Below are 18,548 nucleotides of genomic sequence, written 5' to 3'. Positions count from 1 at the left end.
GCTCATCCCGTTGGCATGCCCGTCAGGAGTTGTGTGGACGCGCGTCCATTCGTCTCCCCGTTGGGCCGTACCAAAGGCCTGAATCGAGGTGACTACCATCTGGAAGCTTGCCAAGTGGCGTCCGCGCCGGCTTCGGCATCGTTCGCGACGAAGGGCCCATCCGCAGTCTCCGTGCCATCGCCTGCCAATGGGCCCGGGGGCTAGTGTCGGTGTATCAGGAACCGGAGGTCCCTGAGTCCCGAGGCCCGGCCAGCCATCCGCCACATGGCGCCATTTCACGAGGTCCCTCCTGAGGGATGAGAAAAGCTCAAGTCCCGGGAGAAGGTGCTCGGGGTCACAGTCAGTGGTTCCCAAGCACCCCAGTTCTCCGATGATCCACGGAGTCTAAGTACCGGGAAGAAAGTGCTCGAGGAGGTATCTGGTCACCCCCGAGCACCCTAGTCCCCCGATGATCAGGAAAGTTGAGTTCCGGGAGAGAGTGCTCGGGGCTGTGGGCGGCGGCCCCCGAGCACTCGGTTCCCCGAGGATCCATACAAAGAGTGCTCGGGAGAAAGTGCTCGGGGCTGCACGTGGCAGCCCCCGAGCACTCGGTTCCCCGAAGGTCTATGTAAGAATGCTCGGGGCTACACGTGGCAGCCCCCAAGCACCCGGTTCCCCGAAGGTCCATGCAAGAGCACCCGGTGCCCCGAGGATAAGGATAGGCATTCTCGGGAGAGAGCGCTCGGGGATGTGAACAATACCCCCGAGCACTCGGTACCCCGACGACTCAGAAAGGCCCCCGAGGGGCCTGTTGATGAGGTATCCACCTGTCAGAGGTCCGAGGCCGCATTTAATGAGCGTGCGTGACCTGACACATCCAACTGCTCCCGCCGCAGCGTCAGTTCCTGCCATGTTTTGGCAGAGAGGCGTGGGGTCATTAATTGCACGGGTCCTGTCCCGTATCATCTGGCTTGTCTCGGGATAACATCGCGAGAACCAAGGCGTTCCGTCTGCCGCCCTGCTGTAGCAGAGGAACAAGACAGGGCGGGCACGCAGGGCTGCTCTGAGGCTGCCCGGTGGGCCCTCTCCACGGCGCCCGTTGCCAGGGCGTTTACGGTGACAGGTGACCGGGCGTGCGGCGTTTTTTCCACCCCCGGTCACTTCACCCAGAAGAAATGATGACGCCTTTTCCAGTCATGGCGTCTTGGAACTTATGCCCCCCCTCCTTCCCGTTCGGGGCATGACTCGGTCGGCAGGTACTAAAAAGAGCCGGCGGCACAGAAGAGAAGCAAGGAGGATAGACGAAGAATAGGACCAATCCAAGCAATCGAATAGACGAACAAGAGATCGCAAGCACCCAAGAACCAAGAACCGACGCAAGGCACAGTCCCTGCCGAAGAATAAGGAGCCTGAAGCTCTTAGTTATGCCAGTGTCCTTGTAACCAGCAACATCCTTGAGGGACTTCCTCAGGACAGTTATTGTATCCATACAGGAGTAGAGTATTACGCCCCCGCGCGGCCCAAACCTGTCTAAATTCCGGTGCATTTACTTCTTCTTGCACTAGGTTATCATCCCCCACCATCGGCCATTGCATTTACATTCACTTCCATTTATTTCTCCAACGAACTTATTCAGGATCATCCCCCCGGCCGAATCTCTAAAAAGGGGTCTCTCGGGATCCCTGCGACAGGAGTTAATCCTCCGACAGGCTCAGTCCATCTATAGTCGCGATTCTAGATCGATCTATTGGTCTTTCATCGGATTCCACGTTGTTGGTTCTCAGAGCCGGCCTACACTCTGTCGGCCTCACCTTCATTTGTCTCAGGCAACGCCGAATGCCGCCTCCATCTTGGTTTACTGGCCCGCCTAAGCTCCTGAGCACATTGACTCGTACCTCCGCAATATCGTCGCGTCACCGCTCGCTATCGTGCTTCAGCGCAACGCCGTGAGCTTGCCGCCTGCCAACTCGTGTCGTTGTTGGGTTCTCTGTCACGCATTGCGTGAGTTGTGGGCTGTAGCTGCTTGTCATCCTCGCCGCACACGAGCGGGGCTGCATCGCCATCCTCACCGGCTGCAGCGACCTACATGTATGGTCCATACAGGTAAAATACATATAGGCAACCAATCACACCTATAATCACCCCTAATCAATGAAATAGATACAAGATTTTCAATCTATTCTCAAGTTCTATTGTCTCTACTCACTTATAGTCAAACACAACGAAATGTTCAACCCTTCTCCAACTTAGGAGTGGATCCACCTAGGGTACACAGGACATCAATAATTTTTTTATTTTTCAATATATATCTTGACTTATATAACACATTATAGTCCAATAAATAAGACACTCGGACATCTAATCTAATGAATAAAATATTCAATATTTTTATTCAGTATCTGCCACTGCTCCAACTCACGGGGACATGCACGGGGCGGCGGGACAGAATTTTGCCCGACGACGTGCTTTCACAGTCCGCAGCGAGACGCTGAGACGGAAAGTATTAGTACGTGTTACTTTTGGTCAGCAAACAGCAGATTCGTGGTACACCATGGAGAAACGAAGAGGCCTGCTGCTCGGCCTCGCTGCCGGAAACTCGTATTTTTCAGTGCAAGTCACATGTACGTTGGTGCTCATACATACTGCCGTCAGCCCTTCACCGTGCCGGCGTTGAGCTAAGCGGCGACGCCAACTCTGCGAGCCGTCCTGGCCGATGGCCCCACGTCGCAGCTCTTGCTCCTGGGCCCGAGCGCCTCCAGCCCGAACTCGCACGGCCGGTCCTCGTCGATACTCCCGATGGCCACGCTCCGGCTCCGCGGCCCGACGCCGGCCGGCCTGGGCGGACCCGCGCGCGAGGCGGCACGGATGAGCTCCCGCACGTCGTCCTCGCTTGAACCCCCGGCCGACCGGTAGAACCCGTGGCTCTGGCACCGCGGCATCGCGACCAGCCCCACCGGCCCAAGGCCTCCCCGCCCGCCGCCCCCTGCGCAGGCCGCCATCCGGCTCACGTACAGGTCCCGCGCGCGGACGAGCACCCGGAACGGCGCGCGCACGCACCGCCCCAGCACGGCCAGAGCGCGCATCCCCCTGCTCGCCGTCGCCACCGACATGCCGGCCGGGCGCGAGGAACCAAGTGGGTTATTGCTGTTTTGCACCAGCTCCTGCACGTAGTTCCGCTCGATCTGGGGGGTGGCGCTTGGAAGCGGTACACGTTTCAGCTGGGACGTTATATAGGGAAGAGGACGCGCGAGTCGTTCTTGGCGAGGTGACGTGGTTGGAATTTGGATGGGTACGGATTACGGAGCCCGTGAGTTCTGACCCGATACTGGTCTCGTCAGTCGTGCGTGACCGGACTAGCGGGGGACGCGCGGGAAAGGTTGGTTCGGTTCGCCCTTCGAGCACGGCATGTCGGGGAAAGCCTATGGCCCTGTCTTAGGTACTAATGCCATGGATCATAATGTGACATATATTAAAAATTATTATAAAATTTATAGTAGAGTTAGAAAAAATTATATATGTGAAAAAAATAAAATAAATTGACATGTATCATATTATAAATTAGGTTTAAACCATAAATACATGAGATTATATCTTATAATATTATTTTTCGCATGATAGGGTGTTGGTTCTGGTTCACTGTTGGGGTTTGACCCGTTCCAGTCAGTCGTGCTCTGCTTGTCTGCGCCGTAGAAGTCGCACCGTTGGGTTGGGTCATCACTCATCAGGAAATTTAGCGCGGGTTTTCAGCTACCTTGAGTTGACAAACAGCTGACACGGATTTGAATATTATTTTTCCCACTGAGTTCCCACCAGACGTGTTCTATATCTACAGTTGTAAATGTACTATACGGGTCAAAATATAAAATTAGACAACATACATAACAGTGTTTATTGAAATAGACAACATATCATCGTATTTATAATTTTAGCATTCGTATTTGGCAACTCATTTACCAAAAATTGACTTTCGGTACACCATACCCGAAAATACTATATTCAGCACACGGTGTGACGAATACGACGTATTTCGCACCATGCGCCGAATATGAAAAGGATATAAACAATATCACGCATGAACAGTAACAGCATTACGTTTGAATTTTACTTTCCCTCTTCTTTAAAACGGTGGTCTTCTGTTACTCCAAATATTTTAATTTTTTTTTACGTGTTCCATAATCTATGTGCAACTTATTTTAATTGGATTAAAAAATCCTTTATATATTTTAAACTAAAATTCTTCAAAAAAGACTACTTTATAATTTATAACAATTGTTAGTGTCTCAAATAAATTCTCAAAAATCTAGAAAAATTCACTAATATTTTTCTTATGTGATGGACTAATTTATAAAATTATTCTTAGCCCTAGGTTATATGGTGAAAAAGTGAGTTCCTTTGTAATGCTCCATTTATATGCATTTTTATTATTTTATGTCATATTCTTATTTTTAATTTGAATTCGAACAAAATTCAACTATCTAGAGTAGTCTAGATCAAGTCGCCCCGCACCAGGAGGATGCAAGCGACCGAGGAAAAATAGTCAGCGGGTGAAAACCCACGGAATTGAAGATGGAGTCAATGAAATTTAGAGGAGAGGCTCTAATGCCATATTAGGAAGCGTTGTCACCTCTCCCGAGGCTGTGTGGATATATATATATATATATATATATATATAGAGGAAAACTAGTATGTACTCCTGGGTGTATGTACTCCCACCTCTCATATACCACTTTTACACATGAGTTATACTTCTTTATCACTTTAAATATACTTCATTAGAGTTACAAACGGATTACACCTCATACAGATGATTTCGATCATATGAAATAATGCATGGATACAAAACCGAGTTTATCTCTAAGTTTTATCTCTAAACCTATCAAAAAAAAAAAAAACAATATGTCCGTCGCGGAGTACGCCAGAAAGATGCTGAGTTGGTTATGATGATTTTTTTTAAACTTATCCCTTGATTGTAGGTTTTGTGCATGTTTAAATTTATTTTTATTCAAATTGAATTAAAAAGAGAATATCACATAAAATGATAAAAATGCATATAAACGCACACCGTGTGCCGAATACTATGCTACATAGTATTTTCGGGGTACGATGTACCGAAAGTCAATTTTTAGTAAATGAGGTGTCGAATACGAATGCTAAAATTATAAATACGATGATATATTGTCTATTTCGTTAAATACAATCGCGTATATTATCTAATTTTAAATTTTACACGTACTATATGAATACATATATAAGTATAAGACTATATAAAATATGAGTTGGTTCCTTGTCATCTATTCTCTCATTCTTTCCTCTTATTTAATAAAAAAAATCTAAATTTTAAATAATTTACTAATTTTTGTCACCCACTATCGTTCTCTCACCTCTCCGTCTTGTTATCGTCTACAAATATAAAACATGTTTTGTTAATGAAAAATAAATGAAAAAATTAAAGGGAAATTTAGCGAATAATTTCCTTATTTTTTAATCCTATATAAAATCAAATTATGACATCGCTCTTGACGTATTTATTCGCCGGCGTTCCTATAGCATATCAATATCTTTACATCTTAAATATATGTTTAATATTACTGTATCTAATATTTATATATTTTTTTACAATGTACCGAAACTTAGATAGTAAAATATTAAAATGCAGCCATCCATTTGGAGCAAGTGGCTGACTACTAGATAAAAAAAATACTAGCTCTCAGGGAAAACGTAGCAATCACGCCAAACATTTCACGTTTCAGCCAGCAAAATACCGTGCTAGCCGGCTCTTAGACCATCTTCAACAGCTACCTTAAATTTTTATCCTCAAAATACTATTACAGCATCCCCTATCACTATTACAACATCCCCTATCCCTAACACTGTAGCAGTACTGTATCACTGGATACAGACTCTGTTGGAGACGAATTTTTAATACTACAGTACTCGCAAAGTACTGTAGCATTAGAATCCTCAAATTTGCAGATCCTGCTGGAGAGGGCCTTAAAGTCACGTTAATCAAGATCTACTACATAAAAACCGTACGTATAATGCCTATATATCAACTAATACCAATACAGTCTTTCAGAAAAAAATAAAACATTTTCTTCAAAAAAAAGAAAAAATGGAAAAATATCCAGGTTGCCAGGTTCCAGCTAGGCCCCAACGGAAGCCCACCTTATGTAATACCCAGATGAGGCCCATATCTAGCGCACACGTTTTTTTTCTGGGCCAAATGCCAATCCAGTTTGACAAAGCCTGATCCATGGAATCAAATCTAGCATGGATTCCTGTTTGCTTTAACATCTCCAACAATTTCCTTCATGGTCTAGAATCCCTTCATAACGTGATTTTTTTTCCTTCAGCGTTCAACGACTTCCATTCACAGTTCCCATTATGAAAGGATTTTCAAATCATTTCCCTTTAAAATGGGATTATATCTTCTTTTCCTTTACAATTTTTTTAAAGAGAAGTTATTGGAGATAAGAGAAAATAAAAAAAATAAGAATGTAGAAAGAAATTAGAAAGAAAATAAAATGAAGAGAATATAGTTAGAGATAATCTTAGGGAAGCAGCAACATTCCTCCAATAATGCCGCAGTTGCCATGTCCCCATCAGCTTAGCTGCTGCGAGCCTGTGATCACTCACCGTACCGGACACATCAGTGCTGGCTGGCCAACGGCAAACACATCACATGGCATCTCCTTGCCGTACGCGCCCCTGGCCCGATCGTGTCCGGTGAGAAAAAGGCACGCTTCTCAACCGCCGGATCACGTGATCGACACAGCCTAGAACCCCAGACCCAGCGACAGCAGGGCCCTTCAAGTCTACACACAGAATGTACAGATAAAGAAAGGTACAGGGCAGGTGCTTTGGTCGCTGCCCGGAGACTTAACCACAGGTTACCAGAGAAAGCTACGCTGACCCAGGCGTGATTAGACGTTGCATGTTGGTTAGACGGTACCTACCCAATGCTGCAAGGACGACGTAGCTACCTCCGTTACCGTTCCCCCGTAAGGCCCGTGGCGTTTGCCTTTTTGAGCGGCTCCAAGAGATCCAGGTAGCATCACTGATCAGGAGGCCTTGGAAAGCACCAACACCACACAAAGTGGGAGCACCAAATCCCAAAACAAGGAGACAAACAAGCAAGAAACAAAAAACTCCAAGCGTAGCAGCATGGAGAGGCGCCCTCCACTGGCCCTCGTACCGGCTCTGGTGATGGTCATACTGTCGCTGGCCTCGTGCGGCGCGTCGGCGGCGAGGCCGGCCTCGCGGGGCGCTGAGAAGCAGCTGCACCCGGTGGTACTGATCCCGGGCGCCGGCGGCAACCAGCTGGAGGCGCGGCTGACGGAGGAGTACAAGCCATCGAGCCTGGTGTGCCGGGTGTGGCCGCCCGTGCGGGGGCGCGGCGGCTGGTTCCGCCTCTGGTTCGACCCGTCCGTGCTGGTCGCGCCGCTAACCAGGTGCTTCGCCGAGCGGATGATGCTCTTCTACGACTCTGCCGCCGATGACTACCGCAACGCGCCCGGCGTCGAGACCAGGGTCTCCGACTTCGGCTCCACCTCCACCCTCCGCTACCTCGACCCCAACCTCAAGTAAGCATTTGCACACCAAGGTGTTCTACCAGTTTGTCGTAAGGTGGAAGTGTTGAAGATGTCAATGACGTGACGTGACAAATTGACGTGTGCAGGTTCGTGACGGGTTACATGAACACTCTGGCGAGCACGCTGGAGAAGGCCGGGTACGAGGAGGGCCGCAACCTGTTCGGCGCTCCGTACGACTTCCGGTATGGGCTGGCCGGGCCGGGGCACTCGTCCCAGGTGGGCAGCGCATACCTGCAGCGCCTGAAGCTTCTTGTGGAGTCCGCGTGCGAGGCCAACGGCGGGAAGCCGGTGATCCTCCTGGCGCACAGCCTGGGCGGGCTGTTCGCGCTGCAGCTGCTGGCACGCAACCCGCTCCCCTGGCGCACGGCACACGTGAAGCGGCTGGTGACGCTGTCGACGCCGTGGGGCGGGTCGGTGCAAGAGATGCTCACCTTCGCGTCGGGTAACACGCTGGGGGTGCCGTTCGTGGACGCGTCCATCATCCGCGGCGAGCAGCGGAGTGCCGAGAGCAACCTGTGGCTGCTGCCCACGCCCAAGGTGTTTGGCAACACCACGTTAGTGGTGTCGCGGCACCACAACCGGTCCTACTCCGCTAAGAACATGACGCAGTTCCTACGAGACATCGGGTTCGAGGAAGGGGTGGAGCCGTACCGCACACGGATACGACCGCTGGTCGAGGCCCTGCCGGAGCCTGGCGTGCCCGTGACGTGCCTGGTGGGCACCGGCGTGGACACGGTGGAGAGCCTCGTGTTCGGGGACGGCGGCTTCGACGAGGACCCCGAGACGGTGGTGTACAGCGACGGGGACGGGACGGTGAACCTGTCCAGCCTCATGGGACCGATCAAGGCGTGGAACGACTCGCCTGCGCAGGTGGTCGAGGTGGTGGAGCTGCCCAAGGTGTCGCACTCGGGCATCCTCAACGATAAGAGCGCGCTCGAGCAGATCATCAGGATCGTTGATTCTATCAATCTGAACGCCACGAGCCATCTGCCGTCTTAAGATGTTTTAATTCGGTAGCCAACTGACTTTAAAATGTCACTTTAATAGTTGATTTGGTAACTTTTTAATTTTTGAGAGGATTGAGGTTTTCTAGCTTGTAATCGAGACTTGGCAGGGGTGCATGTTTTTGTGCACATTGACAAGTCGTCTTGTTAGAGGCAAAAATAAGAGAAACTACCGCTTCGTTATGAAATTGAGCTCTCTGAAATGTTGCAGTTTAAATGTCGTAGCCAAAGGTTCAATATAAATTTAAAGCAATTTAATTCATCTGCAGTGTAGAGTTATAGACTTATGCAGTACTAAGTACATTGGAAAGTTTCTTAACATAGAAGAAAGTATTGTTTGCATTCAGCTCTTGCTTGTGCGATATGACAGTACGACACCAAAATCATAAAGTCCATTGCTACGGCAGAATTTGCTAATTAAGAAAGACATTATCTGTTACATCATCACGAATCTGATCGCCTTGAGTACGTACAAAGTGCAATGCCTTTACTGGTACATTTAGTTGACCATACGGATCAATTAAATAGATTTAGCGGTTACTGCAAGCTTGCGATTAGAGCGTGAAAGTCAAACAAATTTGAATTTAACTAACATATATACTTAATACTCATTCTATTCTTTTTTATTTATCTTTTTAGATCTGTGCGGTCAAATTTATAAATGTTTGACCATTAATATGTTTAAAGTTGTCAAGATTTAGTATATGAAAATTATATCACTAAATTTGTTCTTACAGATGCTTCAATAAAAGTACAGATTTATTAGTGTATATTGATATAAAGTTATAAAATATTATAGTCAAAGTTGCGTTTCGAAGACTGTAAAAAATTAATAGAGATAACTAAAAAAGAAATAAGGTAGTATAAAAAATACGAGTTTCGTAGGAAAATTAGATATCAACCCTCCATCACATTTGATCAGACAACTGAGATGCAAAGTTGTTCCACCCCTAAATCATGATATTTTATCAATATTGCAGTTAATTACTGGATTCCTTCCATATTTTTATTGGGATGAGATGCAATGTCCGCCCTCCTCTCAACAACAAAAAAAAAATCTAAGGAAATTAATTAACATTTTAGTTAACCATCATATTGTTCCATATTCTTAGCATTTTGTTGGCACAAAAATATGGATCCTCGCGCAAATACATGAGTACTTTATGTGCAATCCGCAACATCACACGCAGGGCATGCGGTAACGAAGATAACTATTGCGTTTTCGCGGTAATGAGCGACCGATTTACGAGAAAACTGGCAAATGATAATTAACTTGACGAGCAACACCTGAGAAGCCTAGTCTGGCACTACAATGACAGATATTTGTCAGCAAATTGCACCCGGGAGGGACCCCATCAGGGCACGATCAGCCGACGGCTTGTCCTTGGTCGTTAAGATCAAGAACGAGTAGCAGCAGGAGGAGGAAGAAGGAAAGACGAGACTACATGAGCTAAGTAAAAAAGATAGATGCGATTATATTTTTGATCGATTGATGATGATTTCAATTGATCATAACTCGCTCATATTTAAAGGGCGGTAGGTCTTAGCCATATACAATCAGAACTTCTAATACAAACCAAATAAAACTTACAGATATGATTCGGCTATATTTTTCAATCTCCGAACTTTCTATAACTAATATATCTTTCCTATTCAACTACGTAAATTCCTATATATCTACCCGAGTGTCATTTATTGCAGTTCGACCTTCTTCGATTCGACTACATTCTTGATCCGAACATCTATCCGTGTCGCCTAGCCACTGGTCGGGGGTACTGTTCACCAGTCGGAGATACTGTTCACCAGTCGTAGGTATTGTTCATGGTCGGAGGTACTGACCACTGATCAAAGGTACTGTTCATGGCCGTAGGTACTGACCACTGGTCACTAGCCGCTGGTCGCTGGTCATTGGTCACTGGTCACTAGTCGTGGTCACTTGGTGTCAATTTTTTGTTATCAACATATGTCCTCATGTTTTTTTACAAAGCTTGCATGCCAAAAAATAAACCTGACTCTCAAGCACGATTACAAGGCCAGAATGATTACTACTTGAACATCGACTCTTATTCTCTCGGGCAATAGAAACAATTCATATTTCTAGTTTAGATATCCCTTTGAGCATACTAATATAACTTTGGCTTTGCGTCAGACAGCATAGACACTTCTGGTTCTTTTTTATGCACATCCAACTTTCTTTTAAATGCAACCAAATTTGGTGCTTTTGCATTGCTCTTGACCGAACTCACAGTATCATTGCCTCTTCGTTTAGTTCGTATACCAGTTCTAACATCATTAGCTTTTTGTGAGTAGCTCCCTCCATTGTTTTGTTATTATTGCTAGCAACCACGACAATAACAGTAATCGTATGTTCACATTCTTTTAAATCAGCTGACTCCTTCTTAGCATAAGTAGCCATTGTATTTCCTTCAACCCCTTTGCCTTGTATAATAATCGACATTGCAGCAACTTCAATATGCCTTTCCTTCTCTCCAACTAAATTCGATTGCCCATTAGAATTGCCACTATCCTTGACGCAATACACTTTCTTGACGACTTTATTCTCTCATTAATTATTGGACCAATTTCTTCGATCAAAATGGTCATTGTCGAACACGGGTCTTCTTGGTGATGCCCCATCCCGAATGAAAAGAAGTTAAATGCATTTGAGGCGGTGACATCTACATACCGTTGAAATCCCATGTCGGGCGAGCAAGAAACACGGTTGGATGATATCCCCAAGGCATGGGCATTGCCGGCTTGTACAGTGGAAATAGAACCTCTTCATTGGCACCCTTCTGTTGATAATGATGACCACCGAATTCTTGCTTTGATGATGACCTCAATCGCTTGAAATTATTAAACCGACTAGTACTTACTTTGTTGGTCTTTTCCTTCTCATACTTAGCAAGAAGTTCCTTGAATGTTACCTTTGGCTTTGTATTTGGTGTAGCTATAACAGTTGGTGCTTAAATATTATCCTTAACCTTAACTTGTTTACTGCCTTTAGGGACCCAAGCCATATTCTTTTTTTACCCAAAAAATTGATGGCTTTTTTAATTCTATGATCAATGAACTTGTTATCTATCCCTACTTACTTTTCTTTAGTTGCATCAACCCTTTCTGGCCGAATCAACACTTCCTTGTTCCCACCATCAATCACATTTACAGGGGAAAATCTTTCATCTAACTTATGCCCCCTGCCCTTGGACAGTCTGCAGATTTCAATCGACCTTCATTAATAGCCGATTGTATTTGCCGACGAAGCACACTGCAATCATTAATACCATGAGTAAATAAAAATTATGCATTTTTAATATGAGCATCCTTTCAACTTTTCATGAGATGGTATAACATGATGATCAAGTAATATAATATGTTTCTCTTGCAATAAAATATCAAAAAACCCAATCACACTTTGTAAAATCAAATGTATACTTTTCTCCTTTTTTCTGACTCTTTTGTGGAAACGGCTTTAGAGCTAAGCAAACGAATGGTTCAGACTCCACATCTACCCATTTTGCTACACATTTACTTGTACTTATCTTATTTGATATTTTAGAATTATTTTTTTACTACATAATATTGGTCTCTTCAAGCCCCTTCAGCCACAGCCTTGTATCTCCAAATTCAAAATAATCACAAAACTTATGCCTCATTATGACCAAATGTAGACTGAGTTTAGAATAAGTAAAGTAATCCATATAAATACATTGTCTGGCAAAGATGATGAGAATAATTCTAACTTTAATAGAACACTATTGACAGCCTTCCCATTGGTACAATAACTTGCCCGACAAGTTCCACAATGATTCTATTGTCCTTACTCGTGAATTTTGCAAGCTCTAACACTTCTAAACCCTGCGGGTATGGGACCGCATTACTATGATCAGAGTACAGTATTTTGCATGTGGATATTGTCTTATCAAGTTCTATTTCAAATTCCCCTTGCAACACACTATCAATTGGTTTATTAACATCTCTGCGTAGCTTGACTTTAAGCAACAAGGATATTTCTTTTTTACTTTAGAAACATCTGAACTATTCCTCTATTCGCCTATAGCTGTTGTTATGACTTTGTTGAAGCTAGCATCCAAACTGTTATCATGTTCAGCTATTATGTCTTGTTGCGTAACGCTAGGGTTTGAAACCGAACCAAACTCTTGTTCGATTATTATAGTCGACAACCCACTTTTACTATGCTTAGCAACTAACAACTCTTCTGTTTCCTTAGTACTGACATCTTCCCTTTTTGCTAACCGACTACTTGTGTATGCGATAGAAGTCAACTTTTCGATATTTGTACTCGAATCTTATTGTCTACTTACATTACCTCCTTTACCCAATCTTTTGGAATCATCAAGCATAATATCACCAATAGATCTATCTATTGAAACTATAGAATCAGATTGGAAAAATAGATAACGAACTTATATGTTGTACCTCTTTTAGCACGGTATCAATGAAAACTCCTTTATCTTAACGATGTCTTGCTTTATTTTCTAATAGCATGAAAGCAGCTTCTTCCGCCGTTCTTGCAATTCTGCTTCAATCGCGCTATGATCTCCTTCAGATAATTCATCAAACACGGACATGTTGCCATTATCGATGTCAACTATACTCATGGATACTAACGAAACACCTTCATCCGTAACCGACAAATTAGAAACAATAGTTGGCCTCTGTTCTTTTGAGCTTGAATTTTGGCTCTTCATATGATGAATCCCAAACCCCTTTTCTCATATCAAATTGCCCCCAGTTGAATTTACTATTCTAGGTGTTCGGTTGTATGCATTGATCCCTTAACACTATTGCAGCCAAAATTTCCTTCATATTGCTCTAGCCTAATAGCCGGATAAGGTATGCATGAAGGTGAACTATATGTCATAGTGTTGCATGCAGGTCCATACATGTTTGCTGATTTTTCATTTATTCGGATATAATCCAAAACCGAAGTGGAAGCATTAAGTTCAGCACATAACCATGGTGTTTAATAACTTTGGGACTGCATATATGTAGTATCTTGCAGAGGAGCCCTAAAATTTGCCTTTGGCAATGACCTATATGGAATACCGGAATCCTTTGGTAATGTATAAGGCACGTCATAGGTTGCAGCATGGTATGAAGGTGTATGTACACTTGCCGAATTCTCAGTAACTCGGCTATAACTCGTAACTAAGGCATATGTATTAGGCACTTATGTATTTACTGACTCAACTACTTGGCCATCACTAGCCGAATATGTGGCCAAGCTAAGTGAATATCGTGATGTAACCTTTGCTCTAGATGGCCCACCATAAGTATTTGAATTGCTAATATTATTCTGGCCATATATATTGTCCATCGGCGTAACTCGTTGAATAACCACATTAGAAGAAAACATTACCAATAAATTAATATGTAAACTTCCTTGCTGCATAGTACCAATATTACCAGCAAATGGCTGCTTGAAATGACTTGCCGAATTCATCATCTCAATTCAGCCATATTGTTCATTCATCGACACTCTAGTTTGTGATGTCCTAAGTGGTGTAAGCATTGCTGATGAACTAAGAATCACATAATCATGTTGCATGTTGCCAACAGAATTAATATCTGGAGTACTAATATCATGTAATAGGAGTTGTCTCTGACGCTGCTCATCTGGTACTTGAAACATTAAAGCCCTAACATGGCTAGATAAATCTAAACCCTCAACCATTCTTTCGCAATGTTTAGCCATAACAGTATCAACTAATTGATCAATCACAACTCTGGTAAGTGTGCTACTTACATTGGGTTGTATCTCAGACTTGGTGTAGATAGATGGCAATACCGTCACCATAAGCGCAGATGTAACAATGTTCAATTGATTAATTTTCGGCAAGATTGATTATAGCTGAAGCTTTGATTTCCCAGCGGAGTCGCCAAAATGTTTTGGCACAAAAATATGGATCCTCGTGCCAACACATGAGCACTTCATGTGCAATCCGCAGCACCAGACGTAGGGCATGCAACAATGGAGACAACTATTACGCTTTCACGGCAATGAGCGATCGATTTATGAGCAAAGTGGTAAAGGATAACTAACCTGGTGAGCAGCCCCTGGGAAACTCAGTCTGGCACTGCAACAATGGATATTCGTCAGCAAATTGCACCAGGGAGGGACCCTGTAAGGGCATGGTCAGCCAGTGGCTTGTCCTTGGCCATCGAGATCAAGAGCAACAGGAGGAGGAGGAAGGAGATACGGAGCTACAGGGGCTAAGTAAAAAGATAGATACAATTGTATATTCGATCGATTGATGATGAGACAGGACTACAGGAGCTAAGTAAAAAAGATAGATGCGATTTTTTTTTTTCATCTATTGATGATGATTTCAATCGGCTATGATCCTCTCATATTTAATGGGTGGCAAATCTTAGACATATAAGACCAGGACTCCTAATACAAATCAAATAAAACTTACATATATGATTCGGCTATGCTTTCTGATCTTCAAACTTTCTGTAACTAATATATATTTCCTATTCAACTACGTAAATTCCCATATATCTACATGAGTGTCTTTTATTGCAGTTTGGTCTTCTTAGATTCGACTACATTCTCGATCCGAACATCTGTCTGTGTCGCCTGGCCGCTGGTCAGGGGTATTATTCATCGGTTCGAGGTACTGTCATGATCACAGGTACTCGTCATTAGTCAATGGCCATGGTCACTTGGTGTCAATTTCTATCATCAACACATTCCCATCTCGCTGAAATCTCTCTCACTCCCTAAACATCCAGCATTACTGCAGCTACTCCTATTATCATCCCCGTGATTTTCTAGAGACTCAATCGCTCCATCCCCTCCTTATGGTGCAACAACTCCTCGGATCAAGAGATTTTTTAATATTACTTTTTTTTACAGATATTACAGAAATAATACCAAAAATGAAGAAATTCCAAAAATAATACCTACTGTAAGGTGAAAACACTATTTTTGCCAAATCGTATGGTAAAAATAGGTGACGAGTCCCCGGCGGTAGTTTAGGTGTCCCCGCTGGCAACTTTGAGGCTATTTTCACAAAACCGTTGGACGAAAACTAATCGTCGCCAAACAGAACATGGACAATTAATTTTTGCCAAATCGTTGACGATAAACTTGTTTTCGCCAAACGGTTGAACGAAAAATCCCTATGAGCTCAACGTGAACCCTATCTCACGCGTTGGCCCGTGAGCTCAGTGTGAATCCTATCTCCTGCGTCAGAATGGGCGAAAATTTTTCTTCTGTCGACAAAATATTATACCATATTTTTATTTTGTGATTGAACTTATTTCTTATACGGAATGAAAAGATGTAAAATAAATCATAGAAACACTTGTCCGACATTGGGACGTAGCTGATAAAAATTACATAGGAGGCTACAATAGTAGTTGTAAAGTATAAGTAGCATAGAATCCGGTATAGAGATTACATACGCTGATGAACATTACATGTGACATGAGGTTTTTCATCGTAGCGCGAATAGATCATAACCATAAAGAGCTGACGACAACAAATATTTGCATGCACGATACGCCTAAAGAGTAACCTAATAGCGTGTCGCTGCTAAACCTAACATGCTTTAGGAAAAGAAAATATGTCAGGTTACAATAGATGCTCTAGTGACTGTACCTAGGATATTTTCCCTTTCTTAGGGTATCGGTGCCCGCCGTCCTAGCACGACAGGCCCTCTCTCACATCCTTTCCCTCTCTGCTTCACGTGCTTTAGTCATGGCGCGCTCAGCCCCTGCCTTCCTCATGCGCTCCTCCTCCTGACGCTTCAGCCGTAGTTACTCCTGCTGTTTTTAGTACTCCTGGTGTTTGTATGGTTCCCTCCTCCACCACATACTTATGTCGACCCACCACTTCTGGTGCTTATTTTGCTCCATGTCGAGCCATTCTATAAAGTTACAAATAGGTGGAGCAGATTGGACAAATGGAACAAGAGGGGAGATTAGTAAGATAGTGTATGAAATCATATGGAAAGTGCCACATGAGTGATCTATATCGCAATACCGGTGGGTACTCATACAGTCCATATCGAGGCTTATCATACTGATAGTTGGCACATATAAAGAAGCGTAGGTCATATGTGTAGGATATGTCCAGGGATACGCAAAGCCTACAAGAGTCATCACAGAAGTACATCAGCAATTCGACCTCCTGGGGGATGAAAATCTCCCAATATTTCTTGGATGGGTATGGTGGAGTTGAGGAAGATATTGCAGTTGAAAAAGTTGTGGAAGGAGTGATCTATCTATGGATGAGGGTGAAGTTATTTATAATGGATGGAGGCTGGTGCATGGACTGAGTGCACAGGATTGGCTGGAGGATGGAGCATAGGATTCTCTATGAAAGTTGAAAAAGTTGTGGCATTGATGCTTGATAGAGATTTTTTGCGAAAGCTGTTGTTTGGTGTGGTCATTTCATTCTACAAAAGTTCAGTAAGTAGTTATTATTGCCTTTGCATATAAGGTAGAGAATCTAATTAAATCATTGGGCTTAGAAAAATGTACTGGTAGAATGATAAATCCTGGTCATTTTATTGAAGAAAGTATAATACATCACATATAAGGGTCATCGTAAGCATTTATTACATGTCTGTGGCTACAATACGTAAGGCAATATGCATCTACTCGTACACAATCTTCGATAAGATACAATGGCATGTAATACTCCATCGCTAAATGAAGCATGACTTATGGAAAGACAGATTGTCGGGTGTAAGAAAATATCTACTGAGTTAGTGGAAAATATGGAGGTTTCTCATCCAGATATTCCCAGCGGATCTCTTAAAAGTTGCATCCATAGGGTAGGGCTTCCTGCACATGTACCCTTCTGCCAGTCCATGTGCCATAGGCCCAACATAGTCAGAAGGCCACACATGAATTGTGGAGGAACCTGCATGTTACCGTATGTAGTGAGGTACTTATCCCACCACTCTTCATTGAGTTTCTGTAGCCTCATCTTTAACCCTTCAATATATGTTCTACTGGCTTCATGTTCTTCTTTTGCAGGTACTCCATCATTCATTGGGCATGCGGCGTACGCATTGTTGTACAATGATTGACAACAGTAGCATGCCTCTTCTGGTAGTAACCAATAATATCGTACAACATTCCCTCAACGATTGCAACAATAGAGAGTCCATGCAGCCCTTTGTGACCCAATTGTAAGTCTCTGCTATATTGGTAGTCATGACGCCATACTTACCAAAAAAATATCAAAACAAATAGGTATAAACTTTCAAATATACTAGTTCATACTACACATATTCGATAAAGACGTAGCCCAGTACACGAACCTAGCACCTCCGGTGTCATAGAGTAAGGACCACTTCTCCTTTGGCTCTGCCTCAATCCAGTGTGAGAAACATTTGATGTTTCTTGCCGACCTTCTTCTCATATTAGGAGGATCAATGTCTTCTCCAAAAGGCGGCAGCGCCTCCAGTACAGTGTCATCATCAGTAGCTGGTTCCTTATTTCTCTCATGCACGTGTGTCCTTGTTTTCTTATCAAACTCCTTCCACAAAGTATCAAACTTGCGACTTTGGTTCTGCCTGTACAACCTCTTGAACATGTCTATTAGTGCTTTCTTGAATTGCTTGTAAAAAATTTCTCCCATGTGACGCATGCACCACCTATTCTGCAGGTCATTCCAAGAGAACGGCTCACTTGAATTCTCTTGCAGTGTCTTTATAGCAGATAAGATCCCAGTATATCGATCATGTATAATGCAAACGTTAGCTCGATCATGGACAACCCCAACCTTAAGATGCCTAAAAAACCAGAGCCCGCTCAACCTGCTCTCACCCTCCACAAACGTAAATGCCAAAGGAAGTATATAGTTATTTGCATCAACACCAATTGCAGTGAGAATCTAGCCTTTGTACTTCTCAGTCAAGAATGTACCATTCACGCAAACAAAATGACGACAATGCTGGAAGGATTGAATACACTGACTAAAAAAAGC

General features: G+C 43.8%; 2 protein-coding genes across 2 annotated transcripts; one reads left to right on the top strand and one right to left on the bottom strand.

Moving 5' to 3' along the window:
* Window positions 1-2,241: 2,241 nt before the first annotated feature.
* On the bottom strand, window positions 2,242-3,160 carry LOC133911228 (uncharacterized). Its single transcript, XM_062353435.1, has one exon. It carries the CDS (start codon window positions 3,087-3,089, stop codon window positions 2,655-2,657), a length of 435 nt encoding a protein of 144 aa, XP_062209419.1. The 5' UTR covers window positions 3,090-3,160; the 3' UTR covers window positions 2,242-2,654.
* A 3,848-nt stretch (window positions 3,161-7,008) lies between these two features.
* LOC133913227 (lecithin-cholesterol acyltransferase-like 1) lies at window positions 7,009-8,763 on the top strand. Its single transcript, XM_062356311.1, has 2 exons — window positions 7,009-7,562; window positions 7,658-8,763. The coding sequence occupies exons 1-2, from the start codon at window positions 7,144-7,146 to the stop codon at window positions 8,568-8,570; spliced, it is 1,332 nt and encodes a 443-aa protein (XP_062212295.1). The 5' UTR covers window positions 7,009-7,143; the 3' UTR covers window positions 8,571-8,763.
* The last annotated feature ends 9,785 nt before the right edge of the window (window positions 8,764-18,548 follow it).

Source organism: Phragmites australis, chromosome 3 (assembly GCF_958298935.1).
Source record: "Phragmites australis chromosome 3, lpPhrAust1.1, whole genome shotgun sequence".
NCBI classification, from domain to species: domain Eukaryota; kingdom Viridiplantae; phylum Streptophyta; class Magnoliopsida; order Poales; family Poaceae; genus Phragmites; species Phragmites australis.
This window is presented reverse-complemented; position numbering and strand designations above follow the sequence as displayed.

Coding starts and splice junctions, on each gene's coding strand:
- LOC133911228 (XM_062353435.1), bottom strand. CDS start 3,089: ATGTCGGTGGCGACGGCGAGCAGGGGGATGCGCGCTCTGGCCGTGCTG.
- LOC133913227 (XM_062356311.1), top strand. CDS start 7,144: ATGGAGAGGCGCCCTCCACTGGCCCTCGTACCGGCTCTGGTGATGGTC. Junction 7,563..7,657: donor TACCTCGACCCCAACCTCAA/GTAAGCATTTGC, acceptor TGACGTGTGCAG/GTTCGTGACGGGTTACATGA.